This window comes from Frieseomelitta varia, unplaced genomic scaffold (assembly GCF_011392965.1).
Source record: "Frieseomelitta varia isolate USP_RPSP 00005682 unplaced genomic scaffold, Fvar_1.2 scaffold_147, whole genome shotgun sequence".
In the NCBI taxonomy this organism is placed as follows: Eukaryota; Metazoa; Arthropoda; class Insecta; order Hymenoptera; family Apidae; genus Frieseomelitta; species Frieseomelitta varia.
Window position 1 is genome coordinate 154,610 of NW_025109161.1, and position 22,360 is coordinate 176,969.

General features: G+C 35.3%; 3 protein-coding genes across 9 annotated transcripts; 1 reads left to right on the forward strand and 2 right to left on the reverse strand.

Annotated features, from left to right (window-relative positions):
• The first annotated feature begins 356 nt into the window (after nt 1–356).
• Nucleotides 357–9,737, forward strand: LOC122534803 (polycomb protein Asx). 3 transcript variants are annotated; one of them, XM_043665775.1, is made up of 8 exons: nt 357–461; nt 609–998; nt 1,112–1,371; nt 1,505–2,623; nt 2,708–2,989; nt 3,096–3,920; nt 4,002–4,238; nt 4,871–6,336. In XM_043665775.1, exons 2-8 carry the CDS (start codon nt 743–745, stop codon nt 5,285–5,287), a joined length of 3,396 nt encoding a protein of 1,131 aa, XP_043521710.1. In that variant the 5' UTR covers nt 357–461; nt 609–742; the 3' UTR covers nt 5,288–6,336. The 3 variants fall into 3 exon arrangements, with proteins under 3 accessions (XP_043521710.1, XP_043521716.1, XP_043521724.1); XM_043665781.1 differs by adding an exon at nt 6,842–9,737 and having other exon boundaries at nt 390–998; nt 4,871–5,144; XM_043665789.1 differs by adding an exon at nt 4,526–4,569 and having other exon boundaries at nt 390–998; nt 4,871–5,013.
• Nucleotides 9,738–9,900: 163 nt separating this feature from the next.
• LOC122534821 (protein spire) lies at nt 9,901–21,927 on the reverse strand. 4 transcript variants are annotated; one of them, XM_043665814.1, is made up of 15 exons: nt 21,603–21,927; nt 18,966–19,291; nt 18,106–18,137; nt 17,887–18,010; nt 17,652–17,809; nt 17,212–17,430; nt 16,821–16,850; nt 16,136–16,399; nt 15,872–16,013; nt 12,440–12,576; nt 12,112–12,370; nt 11,732–12,039; nt 11,331–11,579; nt 10,961–11,247; nt 9,901–10,846 (listed from the first exon to the last, which is right to left on the reverse strand). In XM_043665814.1, the coding sequence occupies exons 2-15, from the start codon at nt 19,285–19,287 to the stop codon at nt 10,603–10,605; spliced, it is 2,775 nt and encodes a 924-aa protein (XP_043521749.1). In that variant the 5' UTR covers nt 19,288–19,291; nt 21,603–21,927; the 3' UTR covers nt 9,901–10,602. The 4 variants fall into 4 exon arrangements, with proteins under 4 accessions (XP_043521749.1, XP_043521757.1, XP_043521738.1 ...); XM_043665822.1 differs by lacking the exon at nt 21,603–21,927 and adding an exon at nt 19,841–19,980; XM_043665803.1 differs by lacking the exon at nt 21,603–21,927 and adding an exon at nt 19,736–19,832.
• On the reverse strand, nt 13,224–15,853 carry LOC122534840. Of its 2 annotated transcripts, none has more exons than XM_043665847.1 (4): nt 15,441–15,853; nt 14,071–14,166; nt 13,872–13,957; nt 13,224–13,399 (listed from the first exon to the last, which is right to left on the reverse strand). In XM_043665847.1, exons 1-4 carry the CDS (start codon nt 15,448–15,450, stop codon nt 13,382–13,384), a joined length of 210 nt encoding a protein of 69 aa, XP_043521782.1. In that variant the 5' UTR covers nt 15,451–15,853; the 3' UTR covers nt 13,224–13,381. The 2 variants fall into 2 exon arrangements, with proteins under 2 accessions (XP_043521782.1, XP_043521773.1); XM_043665838.1 differs by lacking the exon at nt 15,441–15,853 and adding an exon at nt 15,121–15,426.
• Nucleotides 21,928–22,360: the final 433 nt, after the last annotated feature.

Here is a 22,360-nt window from a genome sequence, read left to right on the forward strand (position 1 = left end):
CCACGATGATGTGTGTGTGTGTGTGTGTGTGTGTGTGTGGGTTGAGTGTGTGCATATCTCTGTTTATTTGCATTTCTTCGAATTATTTGTTTCCGTTTGCATTCTTTGTTGCACCGTTAAGAATATTTGTTCCTCTTTGTTAATTACAAACCGTAAAACATAAATTTCAAGTTAATATAAGAATTATTGAACATAAGTTTTATGATAACTTCGCTCTTTGAATTTCAGTTTTGTTATCTCGTATTTTCAGAGTCTGCTGATCGACGCAACACGAAAACTCGTCAGTGAAGAAAAATGCACGGCGTTAAATTCGGGGCAGAATTACAATATTAACAGAAACACAAAGCGCTCTCTATGTCGATGGCGCTTTCATGGTATAAATATGTAAATACAATATGGCTGACAGAAGCGGAACTCTGCGAGTTTTTCCGAGTGGCATTTTGCCAATGGATTGAGAAACAGTAGGGTTTGCAAATTCGACTGAACCTTTCGCGCACGGAAATTTCTTGAACGACATGGATTGAGCAATATTTTCCGAATCGTTCAAGTTTCGTTCGCATCGAAATGTCAGTAAGGTGCTGTTATTGAGGAATGTTTATTCTCTTCAGAGACAAAGCGTTTTGCTGAACATTTCCTGCACAATATGAAGTAAAACGCGGAGAACCCGGATACAGTGCTGTAGTGGGTTTATGTTCGATTAGCCGGTATTTCGATCAACAATGTACACAGTATAGGTACTGTCATGGACACAGATGTAGAGCTTGCCAAAGGTGAAGGGTGTGAAACTAGTCCAGGCTGCTCTGGCTATTCTAGCATGGTGCACAGTAAAAAAGTCATCAAACATGCACTACGACAGCAGGCCAAGAGGCGTAGGAAAAATACAACAATCGCGGCTGGCAATTCTCGTACACTTCCAAGGATTGTCGTTAAACCACTACCTCCACCACCACCGAATGATCCACCTTCCCCTGTTAATAATGTACAGCACATCAATGCTAGTAAGCCAAAATAATACATCTACCAAATATACTTAATACCAAATGCAAGCAAATAATATAACAGAGTTGCATTAATTCACTAATTTGTTGTTATGTATTTTAATATAATGTAGCAACTGAAGAGCCTGCTGCCACAATGAGAGAAGTCCTAGCAAGTTTGCCAGGGTTTAGTTTGAAATCTGGACGTAGACGATCAACAAAACGATTATCTGCGACTGCACAACTGGAGGCTGGTCTTGTAGATCTTGAATCCCCAGCGAGTATTTTAGCAAGCACAAGTTTACGTGCTCTTTTGAATAGGCATACTTTTCAAGGTTTGCCACCTTTGTATCAAAGGAAACTTGCACAACTTCTGCCTGCTGTAGATAGACAGGTAATTTTAACAGCATGATATTCATATTTGTTTTTTTCGGAAATATTTAAAGTTATTTTCTATTTGTTTATTTTCGTAAATAAACAAATTTAAAGTTATTTTCTATAAAATTACTTTTATTTGTTGCTGTCAGGATGCTGCTACATCTGGATTAAATAACGAATTCTTTGCGCGAGCTTGCTTAGAATGGCGTAAACGCTTGGCAGAGGGGGAGTTCACTCCGGAGAATCAACAAAGATTGAAAATGGAGGCAGAGAGAGACAAGAATAAATTGGATCCATGGAAAGTTAAACATTTTGAGCCTATATGGGGTGAGAAGCGTGAACCTAAACTTAGGTCAGGTCTTCATTGTATTGCGGAATCAAGATCTGGCGGAGCTGTAACGCGTTCGAGTTTAAGACTTCGTTTAGAATCCAATGTAGATACACCTATATCGGACACTCCCTGTCCTATCATGTCCGAGGATAAAATCGAAGAGCATAATTGTAAAATTGAAACTAGTATAAGTAATTCAGACGATTTGAATGAAACAACAGAGATACAAGAGTTATTACCAACAGAATATAACGAAACAACGCATACATTAATCGATGAAAAACATATAGAATCTGTAAACATAAACTCTATAGAAACGATAGGTGATACTGAAATGCATCAGGACAAATTTGAGGAAGATGAGAAAGTTATTAATCTTGCAGAAAAACAAGACATGATTGAAGAGAATGAAGTAGTAAGTCAGGTCTGCCAAGAAAGTATTTCAAACGCATACGACGAAGAAATTCATATACCTCAAGATGAAAAGAATCTTGAATCAATGGAGAATCATATCCTCGAAGTATCCGAAGAAGATACTGTACTCTTGCCGGAAGAAAGTACTTCACCAGGGTCCAGTGAACAAACAGAACAAATGTCTCGTACATCTAGGGAAACATCGTCCCAATTGTCAACAGAATGTACATCTCAAACTTCAGTAGATCAGGTACCTCAAATTTCAAAGGAGCAAATATCCCAAATGTTGGAAGAACAAATTTATCCAATGTCTGATTGTGAGACTACAACTATGCTCGAAACATCGCCGTCGCACGAGCAAGTTAGACCAACTGAAATTGTTATGGATGATTCTACGCTAATGAATAGTAATCAAAATGAGACAACACAGGTTTCTCACGAAAATGCAACAGACGGTGAATCACAAATTCCTGAAGGAATGGAAATCGACAGTGAAACGTTACAACGTATTCATGAGTTGGAGGTGATAATTTATATCGTTTGTAAAGATTCACAGCCTGAAATTAGCAAGTTTCATTAAAAAACAAATGCGATACACCTCTTTTAGGTAAGGGGAGAAATGCGCGAAGCGTACGAAGAGATTTCAAGATGCTCCGAAGAAATAATATATCCTATTCTTGACGGTATGGAAATGGGAACAAATAATACGGAAGAAACTGAAACACAGGTAGTCTCGGGACAGGCGGAGACTACCAGAGAGCAGCAAGATGTAAATAGTGGGAATGAAGACGAAGCCCTTCGAGAAGCAAACAACTACGTTTGTTCTGAAATGTTAGAATGTAGCTGGTCTGTAGACCCCACGGTTAATAACATAAACAATAATAATAGGGTAAGCGATAGACACTTCTAATATATTCATATCGTATATTTCTATGTTGTATATATATTCGTTCATATATTTTTATATTGAGACAAGTTAATTTTATTTCATGAAGACTCAGGAAGAGCTTCAAGTACCATGGCCACTAGTAGCTGCAGCTCTTGATGGATCTGTAGCCACTAACATTACGGTGACCACTCAGGACGAATGCAACGAGACACCTACTTCCACTGATTCGACTAATCCACCGCAACAATTTATTAATGCCGATTCCAATGTCGAATCGGTCAACTGTATACAATTGCCAGTTGTTCAGGGAACTCCGTTTCAGTCAGAGGGTCTTGCAATTGGTACACCAGGAACGAGTTGCATAATGAAAAATTTCCAGTCTCAAAGCTCGCCTATTATTGCCTTTCCGCAACTGCAGTCCATCAGATTTGTACAAACTAGCTTTCATTCCGATCAAAACGCTGCATCGACTTTGAACAACACGTCCCCAATTACTGCTCAAATCCAGAATCAACAGAATACAACCTCGCAAGTAAATATAATGAGAACGCAAGAAGAAGTGGTACAACTAAGTACACAAAATAACAATGCACGGAATATTAGAAATAACGTGAATCAAAATCAAGTCCCAAATACCGTGACAGCCGCGATCGGCATACAACCTCCAAATCGTGCACAAAATACTATCGTTATTCAACACCAAGCCTCAGCGCCTACACAACCACGACAAGTCGTAGCGACCATACAACAACATCAGTATCCTGGAGCGACGGTTGCAGTGTCTTCAAAATCTTCGCGTTCTAATAATCAGGGTAGTCAGAGAGGTTCCAGGAATAGTAACAAGGAACAAGGAGGAGGTAGATCACGCAGTACTACGAAAGAACCACCTGGTGCAGTTAACTTGGAACGCAGCTATCAGATATGTCAAGCGGTAATTTTAACAGATCCAAATTTCGTTTAAGAAGTTCGAATTTAATTTTTATTTTATAAAATGAAAATGTGTGTCACTTAGGTCATACAAAGTTCGCCAAATAGAGATCAACTGAAGGCTCATTTGAAACCTCCGCCTAGTTTACTTGCCAGAGGTGATGGTGCATTCACGACGAATAAATCTGGTGGTCGTACAATTACGACTGTCAAAACTCAGAAACCATCGCAAACGATACAAAATAAACAAACTCAAAATAAAACGCAAGCAGTTATGTTCAGACATGTGTTTGCGACAGCGCGTCAAGCTGCTTCAACAGAGGTATGGTATATTTCTTGCAAAAATTGTGCAATGGTAGTTTATACATACATTTTTTCTTATTTTATTTTGAAAAAGGAAGGGTTCATTGTTTGTACAATTTAGTTTTATTTGTAATTGATTTGTTGTTGCTCACAAATTAAAAAAAACGAACTAGAATATGTTTCAACATTCATGGACAATTTATTTCTGTTTATTTAATCTTACAACCTATATCTGGAACAATCGCATACCAAGTAGAAGCTCAAGCTTTGTATCATGTATTATTTCATATTTTTCTCTGTGTACAGTGCTAATCTTGCTGGTGGCTTGTGATGATCACTGTATCATACAGGTACCTAAACAAATAAATCTACTTTACTAGAATCAAGTTTCTAAAAGTAGTGGAGAAACAATCGTGATACTCTCAAAATAAGCAACAACCAACAGAAATTCTAAAATGATCTATTTTACAGAGTGATTCTATCACAGAATTTAAAAATAGGTAAAACCAGGGTGTAAAAGAAAATGAAAATATATTTCTTATTATGACCGACCAATTTGCAATTATAGCTTCTACGGAAGGAAAATATTATAAATTTAAATTATTACCTTAAAATTTTAAAAATTGCTTAATCATTAAACAATATTTTTAGGTTCCAGAAAGCAATACCGTAGCGCAGTTAGGATCAACGACAACAGGCGGATTGGGTCAATATATACTGGTGCAGAGAACGGGTGTCGGCGACAGTGCACCGCGAGCATCTTCTGCTCCACCTTTGCCTCCTCAAATTGCCGGGATGGGTGTTGGAGTACATCTAGTACGTGGTAGACCAGCCAGTGCAGGAGAAGGTTCGCACCAGGCCGTAACGTTGAAAGGAAGGGGCACGGATGGTAGAGGAGGAGGTGGCGCTGAACCCGGAGCACCTGGTATGATCATGGGTGGAGATCCACCACCTCCCTGCGAGTGTAATATGCGAGGTGCTATGGTAATATGCCGGCAGTGTGGCGCGTTTTGTCACGATGACTGTATCGGGCCACAACGTATTTGTGCTACGTGTCTGATACGTTAATCATTGTTTAACGATTATTTCTGTATAAATTAAAAAGAAAAAGGAAAAAAGAAGACCGCGCTACCAGAGTGCTGAGTATCAAATCACGAATAAGCATGTTATTTTGAATGGAGTCTATAAAAAATTATATATTGCATGAATTTAAAAATAAAACTGGAAGACTTCGCACGGGCAACCGAATTTGTTGTTCAGCACTTTAATGTGAGTGGTGGTTCATGGAGAGAACTAATGAGTACAGTTGCAAACATATTTAATTTTGGACTCCTCTGTGATTATTTTTTTCAGTATTAATTCATGGTTGCACGCATTCAAAACGTTCTTATTATTATTCCTTGTATTTTTGACGTTGTATCCTTTACGACAATGGACAATTTTCGTCAAAATTTTAGTAGAATAATTTTTTCTTTTGTAAAATAATTTTTGTTTTTTACTGATTTTTACATTGATTTTAATTGATGATTTTATACAATGTTAATTGATGATTTTATACAATGTTAATTGATGATTTAAATTATTAAAGTATTGCAACTGTATTCCTTGCAATTCTCATCAAAGAGAATAACAAAAATATAAATCTCTTATAGTCTGACTTTAATACCGTCTTCCAGTAAGCATCACATTTTTCAACATGCGTCTATACTATTTATTTATTAACAGAAATTTAAGTTTATTCTTACTAGAAGATATTCCTGTACATGTTGATCTCAACTTTTACTAAAGAAAGTCAGAGACTTATTCTTATATGCTCTGTCGCAATCATTTTTCTTAACATAGCTTTTTAAGTACGAGAACGAAGTTTTCATTCATCGTAGGAACAGTTACTACAACGGAACATCTTGTACAGGAATGTTGCTTAAAAACGAACTATTGATGATTGATATTATTAATCTATTACAGTGGTGAAATCTTATTAGATGAATGTTGAAATCTTATTAGATGAATATTTTAGCTTTTACCTCTTTACTTCGTTGTAAACAATTTTCTAGAATAAATATCGAGTATATTATTTACTTGCGTGAAAATTAAATACCACGAACGAGGTATGAAAAGAAAAAAAAAAAAAAAAAGAAAATGGGTTAGAAATAAAAATTATAGTTCCAAAATCAACATTTCTCGCATTCTGTATATAATTCACATATTCAAGTTTTTTATATATGTTTTCGAATCTTTACGAGAAATACGACTCTTCTTTTACCATGAAACAGATCGTCGAAAAATTGAGAGCTATCATATTATTTTCTTATGCAATTGTAACGAAATACTGAATCACGATCTTTACGTCTATGCATAAGCGTAATAACATGGCTCATGTTTCGCTATAAAAAAAAAAAAAAAGAAAAAAAAAGTATCTGTCGTCAACTTGGATTGAACGTACAAGTTGTATTTACCGTATATTCAAAGATCAATTTTCATACTGATACTGTTTCTTTGGAATTACGGATAAAATAATATGTAGCATTATTGCGATTCGATAGAACGACCATTGTGTATTTGTCGCTCAAATGTAAATAAAATCACGTTCGTTTAATGTATAAATTCGTTTAATATGCGCAGTGTACGTGATGACTAAAGTGCGGATTTGGCGATCGTGAGCGTTGTGGGGAAACAACACCAAAGCTGTATGGTGGAGCAGAGCAATTTTAAATTTCTGACGCGGTCGCGAGGTTCCAGAACCATCATCGAGTATCTGCAATGCATACTTCGTCACAATGCAACGTGCGCTGAATTCGTACTTTACGCATGATGATAACGCATTACCTGTCGGAAACAGCAATAGCTACTTAACATGTATGTACAAAAGGTATTCTATATTTAAGAATGCTGAAATTAAAAAAGTAGTATTAAGTCAGACAAGAGAGTATTTCTTTCGAACCATGAGATTATTTTTATCATTTCTTTTTTGAGTCCATCACGGAAGTTATAGATAACACAACACTGAAAATGAAAAAAAAAAAAAGGAAACTTTGTTATTTTCATTTGACACGGATACCAAAATATATTTGTATGTATTATTTTTCAATATACATATTATTGGCATGGAATATCCGGTTTTTACACATTTACATTTTATTTTCTGTTTGAAATAAATGTTTCAATATTTTGTGATTGCACGATTTTACATTTTTAGCAGTAAATAGAAATCAACGGCTGTGATGATGTTTCTTTTGTTGTTTTTTTTTTTTTTTTTTTCTAGAACTTTCGTCATACTGATATTGTATTTCATCCTTTAACGCGGATTTCAGTCTTTTAAATAAATTCATTGTAAACTTTGTAATTGATCAGTATTACTTGTATATACTACCTTGTTTCTCATGTATCATATGTACAAGCTTTAATATATATTACATTAATTAATGTATAAAGAAGATACACATTGAAAAATTTAGTGAAAGTTTATTGTAAAGATGATAGAAACCTAAATAGAATTATTTATTAACGTCTAGATTTATCTATATTTTAGATATTTTTTTATTAATAATTTCATTATTAATAAGTTCTTTTTTATTTCTTTTGCTTTCAAATGAAAATTTTTGCATGCAATCATTTGAGGAATTGATTCTAAAAATTAATATATATTATATAAACTAACATTTATACATTAATTGCCATTACTTTTTTTGTCAATGTCATTATAATTCAATAGTTTTACATTTTAGTATTAGTTAATATATAATACAAATAAAAAATATTTTAGAGAAAATTATATTTTTCAACGTGTCGTTATGTAAAATACTGCAGTAAGATATAATTTATGGAAATAAGAATCTCTTAGTATAAAAGTAGAAAATAAGAAAAATATTTGTTTAAAGAAACAACTGTTTAAGTAATGAATCGGAATAGAATGTATTTTGGTCACTTTTATCGTAAAAACAAAGTTTCTAATTATTTATAGGTATACATACATCGTACATTAAAAAAAAAAACAATAAATTAATACAATAAATCATCTTTTTCAATTGCCATCGTGTAAATCCTTATATATCTTATAATATCATCCCATTGTGACTCTGTTATTTAGCAGTTTTTCTCAGCTTATTTTTATTGTAATAACTTTCTACAAATAGAACTTCATGTTTCTATATTCTTCATAAAGTGTCGTGGTGCTTTCTTACATTGTCTTGTTCGAAAAAATCTGTTTATTGTACAATGCTTTTTTTCTTGAAGTACCATACAAAGTACATATATTTATTTTGATTTTTGCTTGGAAATTATTGGGAAATCTACTTATGTGACTAAAAAAATAAATAAACTTCATCTTTAATCAAACTGATTCACCCGTTTGTAAAATACACCAATGCACTTTACACGTATCGATAAATTTACCACGCTGTTCTTATGTATATATAATCCAGTGCCAGATACAATACCAGCATTTTAATTATTATAGTGCAATTCGCATTCTTTGTTTGTACTCTGAACCATCGTAGGTCTACATTTGTACATTTCCACTTTAATAGCACACCTTCAATCAGTGCAAGCGAACAGCCACTTAATTGTACTAATTTTCTATAAACGTGACTGTAACAAGAGCCACTATTCTCTCCGTTTATTTTTTTAAATTCATTTCCACTTCTCCGCTTATTAATTTCTTTCACAACACAAAACGAAAAATTTGGCGTTAATAACAATGTAAATAGAAACAATATTTCAACGAATAATAATATGCAACAAAATACGAAAAATTGCACAACATATCCATATGAAATATATGACATATAGGTGTATAATTATATGTACAATTATAAAGAAACGTTTGTTAACTAATTAAATAAATATAATAAATAACAGACGTAGAAAATAATAAATTAATATCACAAATGCCATACAAAAAGATTTTTAAATTAATAAATTCTTATAATACAATTGTGCACCCGACTTTGACTCGTTTCTACAAATTAAATATATTCTCTTGAAATAAACTGACATCACGCGGACGCAAAAAATAGCATTCTTTTCCTTTGGGGTCAGAGTATTTGATTCTCTCGCTAGTTTATTATGCGTGTGCTTATGTATTCGTACCTCTCACTTTTAAGTAGATTATTAACAAAATTTACTGACAAACGTAAGTAGATCTAAATTTCGAACACAGTTATTATCGATATATAAAGTTCAAGAACATAATTATCGATGTTTAAAATTGTTCAACAACTACACGTTATATGAATATATTAGCAAATTGGATAATGAAGAAAACTAAAGTTTCTTAATGACTCGAATTGGTAATCGCATAATTGAAACTATTGGTCAGAATTAATTATAATTCGATCGCTATTGCGTGAACGTTCTGGCACATATACGTAGATTACATTTAAGTATTTCAACGTTTTTTTATTTCTTCTTCGCTGATTTTTTTGCTTATGATAATTTTTTTTTTTTCTTCTCTCAACTAAATTTTACGATAAATGCGATATCATTTTTTTAGATTGAATATTCACAACAATGTGGGAGCGAAAGGAACATATATATATATATATAATGTGTATATATATACACACACATATATATATACACATTCTCAAAATCCCGAGATAACTGATCGGGTTAAACGCAAACTCTCAGCTTTTATAAACTGAGAACACACACAGCGCGCAATGCAACCACATACTAGCTTGTCTTTTTTTTTTTTTCAATCGATATAATTATTAGTAGTGATTATTGAAATGGAAAGCGAAAAACAGCTCATTGTTGTTGAGAAAACCAAATGGAACCTTAGCTATCGTAATTAAATACTCGATTCTAATCGTATCGTTTTCAAATTTGCATGCATTAACGATCTACTTAGATGTAAGCCTGATGTAGGTACGTAGACTATATTAAATGCCACTGTGTGCCGATTTTTATATTAGATTCTTCCGTTGAATCTTTATTTGTGTTAAAATATATTCAACGCTTCGAACTTAATCGAACGAAATTTTTGATCTTGTGACAGTTCTTTTGCACAGACAAAAAATTGAACGAACTTACTCAAAGAAAGAACTTCGTTTCTTAAAACAAAGTTCCACAAAAAAGTAACGTTAAATGTTAAATTTTTAAGAAACAAACGTGCGATATATTCGCGATATGTAGCACTTGTTGTGCCTGTTTTTTTTTTTTTTTTTTTTTTTCAAACGTAGCCACGACTATTTGTAGGAGATATTGTGGCGTAAGGAGCACAAGAATCCGGAGCACACCCGGTACAAGAGGGAGAAATCTAATCTACGTGCCTCACTTATTGGCATAAATAGCATGTTACTCATTAGCTGAATCGAAAACGAGATGCACCATTTTATCCAACAGAAATCTCGTGCATAGAGCTTCGCTTTATCGGAGAGAATTCAAACGTAGGCTGGCGAAAGATTCAAAGTAAGTCGCGAGATAACGTTATTCCGTATCGTAGCCCGTGTTGTTCTCGAACTCTTAATTATCTGTATCACCATAATACGGCAGTCATGGCAGACTACCATAGAGACGCCTCTCAATCTTTCTGCGACTAATCGTTGTTCCGAGCTTTGACTAGTAAAACTGGAGAATGCCTTCGGTGATGGTACATTGGCTGGGCTGCCAGTACTTTTGCAACTCCTGTACAAACAAATTTTGTTACGGAGAATACCCACTTGTAAACAGAATTTCTTATATAAAAGGGTAAAAAAGCAAAAAGTTTTTGAGACAGAAACTAGCAAGTGGAAAGTCAACCTTTTGTCCTGAGTCTCTGTTTCGCGACGAGCATGAGAAGGCGGTGTGGAGGTCGGTGTGAGTATCAAAACAGGTGTAGTAGTAGGCGTGGATGAAGGTGTCACGCTTTTCAACGACGAATTCTTGCGTCTGGAGGCTGGTGATGCCGGTGCAGATCCAGCTGCTCCGGTACCTCTTAACCAAGAACTCTTACTAGTGTCTGGCTCTGAAGATGATGGGGAAAGAAGAAGACCAGGAGATAATAAAACTACCGGGACGTGGGCGAAATGTTCTGTTGGTATTCGCATCTACAACACAGCGAGTTACTCGTTTTACAATTGAAAACGTGTTAAATTCAAACTGACTGAACAAAAGAATTTCAAAGGCTTACTTTGGAGTAACACTTCACACATACTGTCCTTTCGCACAAACGACAACGTTGCCCCCACGGTCCTAACAATCCGAATCTAGTTTTTAAGCAAAGGAAACAAACGCGTCGTTTCTCTACATCCTCCTTTACTCGACCCTCTACGGGCAAAGATTCCAATTCTGCTTTGGTTAGTACACTACGAATATGCACAATCTCTTCCAGAGTTAAAGAAAGCCTTTCATCCAGGAACATGTCGCCTAACGTAGGCTTCTATAAGAAAGAATATTTTCTTGTTACCAGACAATCTATTTCCAACAAAATTTGCAAATGAAGCTTCTTCTGAAGTTTCTTTTTTTTTTTTATTTTTTTTTTATTTTTGAAACATACTGCTCCAATGACAGATTGATTTTTGCAAGTTGTACCTGTCCCTTATCATCTTGCCAGTCTTCGTTCTGATCTTCACTGTCCTTTGTACCTTCGGCAATAGTTTGCGATCGTCGCGGTTGCCTTGCTCTCGGCTGGGGGCTCAAACTCGGACTAGGATTCACGCTGATATTAGGACTCGGACCTTGACTTAACGACGACTCTGTTGCGCCTATGTGCTGACGGCTCTGTGGCCTCGAATGAGGAAGAGACGTGGTACCAGTCAACGCTGTGAGTGCTATACTGCGTCTTGCATGTTTCCGTGCCGACGCTCTTCTAGATGGACACTGCGTCGCAAGATCGTACGCTGAAAGCAATGAAATTTAAAACCACGTATTTTCTAGCGTTCTTCTAAGTTCTCATCGATTACGATAATTACATTCAAGCTGGGTGTCACAAAATCGATGATACTCGTTCCTGGTTAAACGTAAACCACCAGTTCTTCGCCAAGGGTTTGCAGAATCAGCCTCGTCGTCATCCCTTTGATCTTTATGCCTACCGCGAGCGCTATCCCTATCACCATACGTATAATCCTCTTTCAATTGCCAATAATTCGATCCTTCATCGTCTTCTTCAAATCTTGTTACTGCCAATTCATCATTGTAATCTTCGTCGTCATCTTCGTCTTCCGCGTCAAGCTGTTTGTTAAAGTACGCATTAAGCGTGCGAATTAAAAAAGAAGAAGAAGAATGAAAACCACGATCTACCTTCAAATCAAAATCCACAGGTATTACTTTCCTTCTACTGGTCGCAGAATTCGAACTGTCCAGATCCCTTCGAGGAGGTTTCATCGGCATTGAAGGTGACTCGCTGCCCTTCACATCGATAGCACTTTGGATATGATCTAAAAAAAGAACGTCGTTCATAGAAACAGACTCGAGACACGTGTGTCGAATCAGAGCTGTCGGAGAAAGAAGAGCGTGTACGTTGAGATGACTAATGAATAACACGACACGTGAAGCTTTAGTGGAAAAAAAAAAAAAGAAAAAGAAAAAGAGAGAAAAAAAGAAGAAGAGGGTGAAATATTCACAAAATTGTGGTACCTCAGTAAATCCTAAGTACATACACAAGTGCTTCCTGCGCGAACCCAAGTAAGATTACAGACATCATCATTAACATTACACAGAAACATTCAAGAAAAAAAAAGGGGGGGGGCGGGGGGAAGAACTTCTTTTCATAGTGTCATAAGTGAAATACAATTGAATCAGTCAAAAATCTGAAATCAACATTTCGTCGCTCTGTCATCAAGTATATTTATCATGCGAAATATAATCGCATGTTGAATTATCATTGCATCAGTAGCAAAAAATGAGTTTCATCGTCCATCGTATGTTACCCGTGTGTGTTGAAAAATAGATGAATGGTATGATTACCTGTAACCATAATGCGCCTTCTACGCGACTTACGATTCCTGTTTCCCGGAACCCTAATTTCTGGCTTGCCGATTCTCTGTCTCGGCTGCGGCACCGGTGGTACGTTCGTTCGGTTTCGGCTCGCGGTCGCCGGCACGTTGTTGGCCGTAACCGTGCCAACTGTGGCCGTGACCGCGGCATTCGCTTGATTCTCGGTCTGCAGCCACTGTGCCGCCACATCCTGCGCGGGTTCCTGTTCCTGCTCCGGTTGCGACGGTGGAACTTCACCCAGGACTATCATGCGGGACTCACCGCCTACGATCGGCAATATTATTCCTTCCTTTCGACACTTGCTCTTTCCCTCTGCTACAATATAGACAGTATGTCCGGTTTTAATCCTCCTTGGTTCTCGTCTGTTTGACGTGCATACGGCATAAACAGCTCCTTGACTATCTCATTGTGTTTTGAAAAGATACTGTTTCAAACAGACTTTAATATTAGATTTTGACATAAGATTCTAGTATTAAAACACTTAGAACAGAATGCTGGATTATTCACTCGTTTTTGTTTCTAGAAGGTAATTTCTTTCTCGTTGTTTGTACTGTCAAAGGCCAAGATTACTCGGCAGCGAGTCCAAGTTTGTTCAAACTGGATGTTACAGTTTTCACCTCTCTATTCAAACTCTATTCTCACAGATGAAGTGTTCACTACTAATTATGAACGACGTTGAAGAATATTTTAAACCGAACATACTGCGCGTCGATATAATTCATTACAATGGCTCTACTTGCAACGACCACGACGTCCAACCGGAAGCCACTAGTTCTGCCGATTCTTCTACAATCTGTTCGCTCGACTCGACGATCTCACTGCCTGCGAATGAAGATGCGCTCGTCAATATCGAAACGATTTCCAGCAAGCATCCGTTTCTTTCTCTCTTCGTTCGACGAACGATAAAGTCGGGGGGGGAAAAAAAATTCGATTACCAGCATCCAAGCTGATCTCCTCGTTCATCTGTTCGTTTTTTCCATCGTGTCGGGTCTTCCGTGGCCCACCGATACTCGCCGATCCACTGGCAGGGACTGTACATCAAGCACACGTGCTCTCGATTAGTGTGCCTATCCCCGTTTCTCGGTACACTTGATTTACTCGCTTTACACGGTTTTTTTTACACGTAACGCGATCGAATTTCACGCTCAAGTCGCACCATCCATTACATTACTTTTCGCCCGGAAATGCGAGCAAGCAAGCAAGCAAGCAAGCGCGCGCGCGCGAAATGCTCGACGAAACACGGAAGACGATAAAGAAATTCCGATTGAACGAGAGAAAAGCGAACGAGCACGATGGCAAACCGACGTGAACGGGCGAACGTGTGACGACCACGCGAGGAATCGAGGAGAGATTCAAGCGGGCGCGTTGCACGGATGACGTTTCGGGCGACGTCAGCTCGCTCTCTCTCGCCCTTTTCTGCGCTTTCGGTTATTGATCGCGAACGGGTCTGGGGGTCTTGAAATGCTTCAAGTCGGCCTACCGTCCGTGTATCATGATTCATACGGATCGACCCCCCTCCTCCTCCTCCTCCTCCTCCATGAAAAAAAAAAAATTAGTCACGACCCATATTCACCCCCCAACGGGGCGATGACTAAACACGGAAATTAATTCTCTCTCGAACGTCTCTTGATTCGACTCGAACGATCACACTTGGAGGAGGAATTTTGAACTAGTCTCATTAGCCAATGTGGTTAATACAGGAGGATATTTAACAATGAAATGTATAGTCGGAATTACGAGCGTTGGATAATTATCATTATTATTATTATTATTATTATTATTAGAAAGAAACACAGATACCACTATTCTGGCCGGACTGCGTTGCAATTGCCAAATTCTACTCTCGAGAATTGGGATACGAACGTTAGACAATTGTCATATTACGACTTGTATTGTAAATGTGAATTGTTGTGTTGTTGAAAAGAAAGAAATGGGAAAATGACGGCACGAATACCACTCTCCTGGCCGCACTACGCTGCAATTACCAAGTTCTACCCCGCAAGAATATGTTACGGGTGAAAGATATACGACCCCGTACAGGCACTGCGCTCGCGCTCTCCTCCTCGCGCATGTGTACTCTCGGTTAAATATATTTTTGTAAAAACGCTGCCGCACGTGTGCAACGCGTGGTTTGTGTATGCAACACCATTGGTCCATAAAGTTCTAAGCATACGGACGCGACCATATTGATGTTACGGATGAACCAACTCGGTTAAGATGTTTCTGCTTGATGAATCGATATGAAAGCACAGTTCACTGCTTTTGCAGGAGTATGAAAGTTAGTTGCTTCGAGAGAATCACTTACTGTTATTCATTCACCGTGAATCCATTTGAAATTGATAGAAGACAGAGTGAAATAAGGCGTGTGATATCGTATATTATGATTCTTACTCTCTCAATCATCATTCTAAAAAAAAAAAAAAAAAAAAAAAAAAAAAAAGAAGAAGAAAAAGATGTATCACCGCACACTTAAAAAATTCTGATTTATTTACCTTATGAGCTCGGCGAAGAGAGATTTATTGAGGTACCACACATGAACCAGTAACCAATATGATTGATGCATTGATGTAACATCGCAATTGTTGGTATACAAGATATGAACTTAATGTGTTGATTTTCATGAATTTATTAAATACACAAACAAAGTCGTACACAAACAAAGACGGTATATTTCGCAAAACAATATAACATGCAAGAGATTGTCGTTGAGTATGTAAATGTGAAATAATAACTCACCGCACTGAGGAGATATTCTTTCGCTCTTTGGAACGTATCGATTGCGCGAAGGTCTTAAATTTGGCGGCTTCTTTATACTTTCCATGAGCAATTCCCGAACAGTCCATTCCTTTTGGAGAGGTGGCAACTGTCTTTCAGATGCCTGTATAAAATTATATCTCTCTAAAAGTCTATTGAAACTTTTAAAAAATTTGTAACTTCATATATCGAAGTGTCACTAATGAGAACACAGAATAAAATATTTTTAATATAGTACGACGTTACCTTTTTCAGGGGTGGCCTACTCCGAATAAATTCAAGAATAACAGCATGCGCGTCTTTCCGTAAATGCGGCTTCGGCGATGGTGTCTTTCTCAGATGATACCTTCTTTTCCGAATGTCGTCCATTAAAATTTCGTACGGCGTTAGTTCAAATTCAACTCCCTTTCCGCGTCCACGAGTAGGATTCTTCGAACTCAAATTAGCTTCGACCTTTTTCAGTTTCACACCTTTCCTCAATTCTTGGATAACTTGAACCCAAAATCTTGCCTATTAAAACAGTTCCTTTAATTTTTCTAATCTTACAAGTGTAATTAAAGTTTCAAAAAAGAAGAGAAAAATCTTAAACGGAAGGTCTTTCTTTAATTTTTTTTTTTCCACTTATAAATATATTTAATATTATCAGTACTATATGTGTGCAACATAGAATATTCGAAGAGTCACTTCGTATTTAACTTTTTCGTACAACGAGTTACAAACATTAAAAGTGGCTAATTTCTGGAATGAACAAATTAAAATTGAAATCGAATTAACGCATGCATGTAGAATATATACTGATGGGTGATATTTTTATAATTCTGTAGAAGACAACGCTGACTGCGTGAAACTAATCATGCTGCGTGCTTAATAATCTCGTCTAAGCTCTAACATATTATTTTTACGTGCGCAAATATTATTATCAATCACGTACTTGTATAGCCCTCCAAATCCTAATGTCAGTCTACAACAATAGAGAGTCAAGTCAATAAGTCTCAAATATCTTATCTTTGCAAAGTAATAAATAACTTTATGCACAGAATATTATACAACACAATAGTATCAATGGTTCTATTTTACGCGAATTGTGCACAATTTAAATGTGACTATAACAATTTGATACATATATGTATATATGTCATGCGCAAGATATTTCTACTTTACAACACAGTAAATATATTAATTTCCAATATATATAATTCGCGAATGTGTGATCCTGAAACAGTCTATGTCATAATTTCTTAGAATATTCTTATTTATATAAGCCTATAATATAAGTCAACATGGTATATGTATTTCTCGCAGATGCATTGTAAAAATCTTACCCAATCAATAAAATCTAACGTATCAAGGTTCTGAACAGACATCGAGGTATGCTTGTTGCTATCAGTAACAGATTCCCTTCGACTAGCGTGCAATTTATTAGCCGCTACTGTATCCAAAAAATATGACAGTTCCAGAGCCTCAGCTACGAATGCCCGTATCACAGCCTTATAATGAATTTCAGCAGACTCCACAGAAGCTTGCATATGCCTGATACACAACTATACATACAAATGAATGTTAACTTGTGAATAAAAAAATATAGGTAAATGATACAGAAAGATATCGATATTTAAAAAAGAAAATTTTTATAAGAGTTATACATATAGTGACAAGAAATTTAATACGAATAATTTTTATGTTTTTCTTTTTTTTTTTGTATTTTTTCACAGAATTCATCATAAAAAAAATTCACTTTAAATTTTTGTTTCACTTCACTTACTTGCATTACGTTTTTTAATGAATACAGCGACGGTCTTTCGTCATACGTATCGTTACTTTTCTGCGATAAAAATTCATCGACGTCGGCATCGCTAGAGTCCCGCTCGATGCCTTCATCATCCGTCTCTTGCGGACGTTCTTCCGTTTCTCCTTCAATTTCTACGCGGTAAATAAAATATAATGAGTGACTTCTGCATTTATTTCCAGGAACTTCGGTTTTTGCGAATCGATTGTACCTTGATCTGCACGTGTCATTAATGTTATAAGGTTCTCCAAATCTGGTGATACAGGCCTTTCTTCCTGTTCATCTAGGCCGAAATCAAGCGCTTTGAATATCATCAAGCCTAACGAGAATATTGCCTGCACAAATAAGAAATATATGTTTACTTATAAAATAATGTACGACACTATTAATATTTTCTCATAAAAAATCTAATTGAAAATTAAGTGTTCACCTTTTTCTCGGAGACGCGGGGTTTTCCAGATTCTGTAACAAAAACATCAAGAAACTCAGTTTAAAATTAACACACTTGATACGTATAATCAGAAATGATGACCAGTTTTCACGCGAAATTCAGTAACTTCTGATTATTTTCTTGTGCGATCATGTATATTAATAACCCTATCGAAAAACTTCTTACTGTTAATCAATCGTGCAAACCTAACGGGACAAGTATACCGAATCTTTTGCAAATGCTGAACTTCACAAAGATTATGTCGAACTACAAACGTATACTATACATATACTTCACTGTACAATTACTTACCTTTCATAAATTTCTAACATACCATAATATATGTATACTAAGATATTTCATCTATAATTACATTACTTAAATATATTACGTTACTATAGAAAATTACTATATATAACAAAAAATTATGTTACATACCACACTATATACATATTAGATACCATGAATTGATATACATAGGCATACAATGCGACAACTATATTTAATGATACAGTAAACCTTGGTGCACCTCTGTCCCGCGTAGTGCCAAAATAATAACCACAGAAACATAATTATTATAAATTACATTATTATAAAATACTAAAACTATAATATTATACCTGACATACGTATGTACTATATGTTAAACTGTATAAATATATATTAAAATATTGCACGACTACTATATAATGTATTCCATGTAATCTTTGTTTGATATCTTTTAATAATCTTTGATATCTTTTATTTTATTTACTACGGCACAATACATCGATAAGATATTCTACGATAAAAGAATAAATGAGTCTTTGAAAAAAAAAAACACAGGGAGGTGAGGAGAGGGAGAGATTGACTCAACTTACCGATTAGATCGCCAAGCCAAACATCGCCATCCTTGTGAAGGACGATCTGCGATAACTCCGTGATTTCGTAGAAATTGTTCTCTGATAAACGTGACAAACTCTTGGCGGTTTGATAGCACAAAGCCCATGCTTGCTCTTGATTAACCGGCCCGTTGAAAGACAGTAAAATGTCTTTCAAATTTAGCCGACCGTTCGCGTCGAGTTTACACTTCGGCCTTTTCATTGTTAACTCCTCTTCTTCATTGCCGCCCACTTTTTTCTCATTACCGGAGACATCGAGACCATCCTCACACGACATTGAAATCCCTTTGTGCGTGGTCATTTTTCTAGAAAAAGTTTAAAAAGTTCTAGAGAGAGTTTCTTTTTTCTTTTTTTTTTTTTTTTACGAAAGAATATCTCTAGTTAGTTACACTTATGTAATTTTACAAATAATTCACAAAGAAAGAAAAACGATTCGAAATCTTGCGATCGAAGTTCATTCACGAGTTCGAGATTTGAACCTGGATCCATTGATGTTAATACGTCGCTCTTTTTTTTTTTTTATTGCAACAATAAACGTTATTAATATAATAATCGAGCAACAATAGTATGCATTATTGCTGCACAGTGAAAATAAGATTTAAATGCTGTGTAATCGAATACGAGCGCTGAATTCGAATTATCATTGTTTTGCAGGCTTTTGTTAATAATTATAATAAAAACGGCACAGTTCATGAAAATCATAAAATTTACATGTATCGTAGATTAGAATATTTAAATAGAGCACTTACGTCATAAAACAGAAGTATAAACGAATCGCGCATTGATGTGTATTTTGTTACTTTCTTCTTGATTCTACCGTACAATGAGAATTGTTTTGGTAAAAAAAACTATGCCTCTTCTCAGTTTGTTTGATTAAATTAATTAAATAACGCTAACTAATTGTACGTACGAAGTTCTACGATTTTTCAAATCAATCAAAACCACGGACACAATTCAAATATCTGTGTATGTATTTCGAACGGGAGAACAAGCCGACTAAATATCTTTACTGTTCTTAAGAGTTATATAGAAACAGATAAACATTCACGATCATCTGTCGTCACGCATGCAATGACGACACACGCGTGAAGATTATAAAACATTGTACACATTCATCATTGCAATTTCACAGCGATGATACTTAAGCGATTCTGTAAGTTACACTTTTAATGGTATAACGCATCTGAATATAATATCCTTATTAGAAACATTGGGTTGTTCGAAAAAATCGTAACACTGCCATCTTCGAGTGTTTCTCGTCAAAATATGAGTTTACGAATTTACATTCGCTGCAAATAATTGCCTGAACAATTCTCAATGTACGTACGTACGCCCCCTTTGCCGATTGAAATATTTTCGTGAAAAATTTATCCTTGACAAGTTGAATTAAAAAAAACGACACCGGCACAAATAATTTCAGATTATTGTTCTATCTAATCTGTTTTGCCTTTTTTCACAAGGATTACAATAGAAAGATATCATAGAAGATTATAACAGCGCAATCTTCGTATACAAGGTGTCCCGAACTTAAACGGCCAAACGGCAAGAGCTTAATCTATACGTAAAAAGAAGAAAAGAATATTCTAAAGAATATTTTTTTTCTTCTTTTGGATTAAGATTAAGCCTTTGCAGGTTGGTCATTTAATATAAGGACGCCCTGTATGCACACAAAATGCAAAGTATTTTCAAAATACTAGTTATTGCGCGTGAATTATCGATTCTGTATATCCGTGCTTGTATTAATGCATGTTGAAAAACAAACGCATAAAGGAACATGCATACTTCTGTAACGTAGAAGCCTATTAAATGTATAAATTATAATTTTACAAATATTCTATTTATATTTTTGTTAATATTTTACATGCAAATACGATCGATAGAAGAGAAGTTTTACGGAATAATTCAGATGAACTATGATCCTAGAAAATTTTCAAATTTTTGAACAATTTCAAAGCCTTACTGATGCTTTAAAATTTAAAATAATATCAACTTAATTCATTGACATTAAGCCCCAAGGCTGTTAAATCAAAAAAAATCACGCTGGTGATTGTAGATGAAATCTTACCCCAGAAAAATCTTTTCTAAAAAGGATCAAGAAAGTCAGACGAATGCAACTGAATATTTTACTGTTATTATCATTTACTAATATTAGATCCAAACTAAAAAAATTATTATTTTCGGTAATTGCAAGTACCATTGCTTCACTGTGTTGATATTATTGCGGGACAATAATTCGCGTAAAATTGTTGAAAAAGGTGAAAGAGAATTATTAAAAATTTCTAACAAAGTCACAGAAGAACATAATGAAGTCATACGCTTAACTATATAGTGAATAATGAAGTCATACGCTTATCTATATAGTTTTCTTCTTATCTATGGTTTTAAGGCAACCTACAGCTGATTTATATTTCTATAAGAAAATTCGCATTGCAGTATTATCTTGCGAACCACCAATATCATTCATCAATATGTACATATTTTGGAATGTACAAGTAACACGACACATGTAAACATATAATACGTGATGTATGTAAAATACATAAACAACACTATAAAAACAAATTCAATAGTAACAAAAATTACTGACAGGCATTAAGATTACGATGTAATACGTACTTCTGATTATTAGGCGATTGACATGCAAGTTACAATGTGAAACACATTTTCCACTACAGCATCACTAAACATCACTGTTTTATCGCTGATACGAAACTTTTCGCATCACTATTTCTATTGAATGGAAAAAAATTGTTTTAGGCACGGGCAACCTTTCACGTTGAACTTTGCTCTTTCCGCTTTTGATGTCGATCATATTAATTTCCCTTGAATGTGTTGACAATCGAGACTCGATATGATATTTTGTTTATACAAGAATGATATTTCCTTGACTTGTCGTTGCAACGAAACGTTCCCTTCAACATTGTGGGATTAAATAATGAGACATTCAATGTATATATATATATATATATATATGTACGTGTGTATATATATATGTACGTATCCTCAGTTCGATACTAGTACAAACTACCGATAGTATATATGTATGTAGGCTTTTTATACATATACAAAATTTATAGACTCTCAGCGAATATAATATTATCGTCGCGAGTAGAAACATTAATTTTTATCTATTATCTAACCGTGTTCATAAAACAGATTATACTAAAATTTGTTTCCTGCGAGTATTATCCTGCAATGGAAAGTCATTATTATTACAAATTAACGATAAAGAATTTCAAGGAAGTGAAATCATTTTCATTTTCCTACAGAATAACGAGTGACTGGAAAATTACAAGACAATCTTCGATTGTTCTTTTTCATTGGTCAGCGCTATGAAGTCGACCAATGGAAAAGCTCGTCAAGAAACACGATGA

What these genes read in the sequence shown, in the direction of transcription:
- LOC122534803 (XM_043665775.1), top strand. Translation starts at nt 743, where the DNA reads ATGGACACAGATGTAGAGCTTGCCAAAGGTGAAGGGTGTGAAACTAGT. An exon ending in TGTACAGCACATCAATGCTA is followed by an intron (nt 999 to 1,111) that starts GTAAGCCAAAAT and finishes AATATAATGTAG; the next exon opens with CAACTGAAGAGCCTGCTGCC. An exon ending in GCTATCAGATATGTCAAGCG is followed by an intron (nt 3,921 to 4,001) that starts GTAATTTTAACA and finishes TGTGTCACTTAG; the next exon opens with GTCATACAAAGTTCGCCAAA.
- LOC122534840 (XM_043665838.1), bottom strand. Translation starts at nt 15,292, where the DNA reads ATGGACCAATGGTGTTGCATACACAAACCACGCGTTGCACACGTGCGG. An exon ending in TTCTTGCGGGGTAGAACTTG is followed by an intron (nt 14,167 to 15,120) that starts GTAATTGCAGCG and finishes CTTGATGTACAG; the next exon opens with TCCCTGCCAGTGGATCGGCG. An exon ending in GGAGATCAGCTTGGATGCTG is followed by an intron (nt 13,958 to 14,070) that starts GTAATCGAATTT and finishes CTTCATTCGCAG; the next exon opens with GCAGTGAGATCGTCGAGTCG.
- LOC122534821 (XM_043665803.1), bottom strand. An exon ending in CGTTAGATTTTATTGATTGG is followed by an intron (nt 16,851 to 17,211) that starts GTAAGATTTTTA and finishes CTATTGTTGTAG; the next exon opens with ACTGACATTAGGATTTGGAG. An exon ending in TTGTGACACCCAGCTTGAAT is followed by an intron (nt 12,040 to 12,111) that starts GTAATTATCGTA and finishes CATTGCTTTCAG; the next exon opens with CGTACGATCTTGCGACGCAG.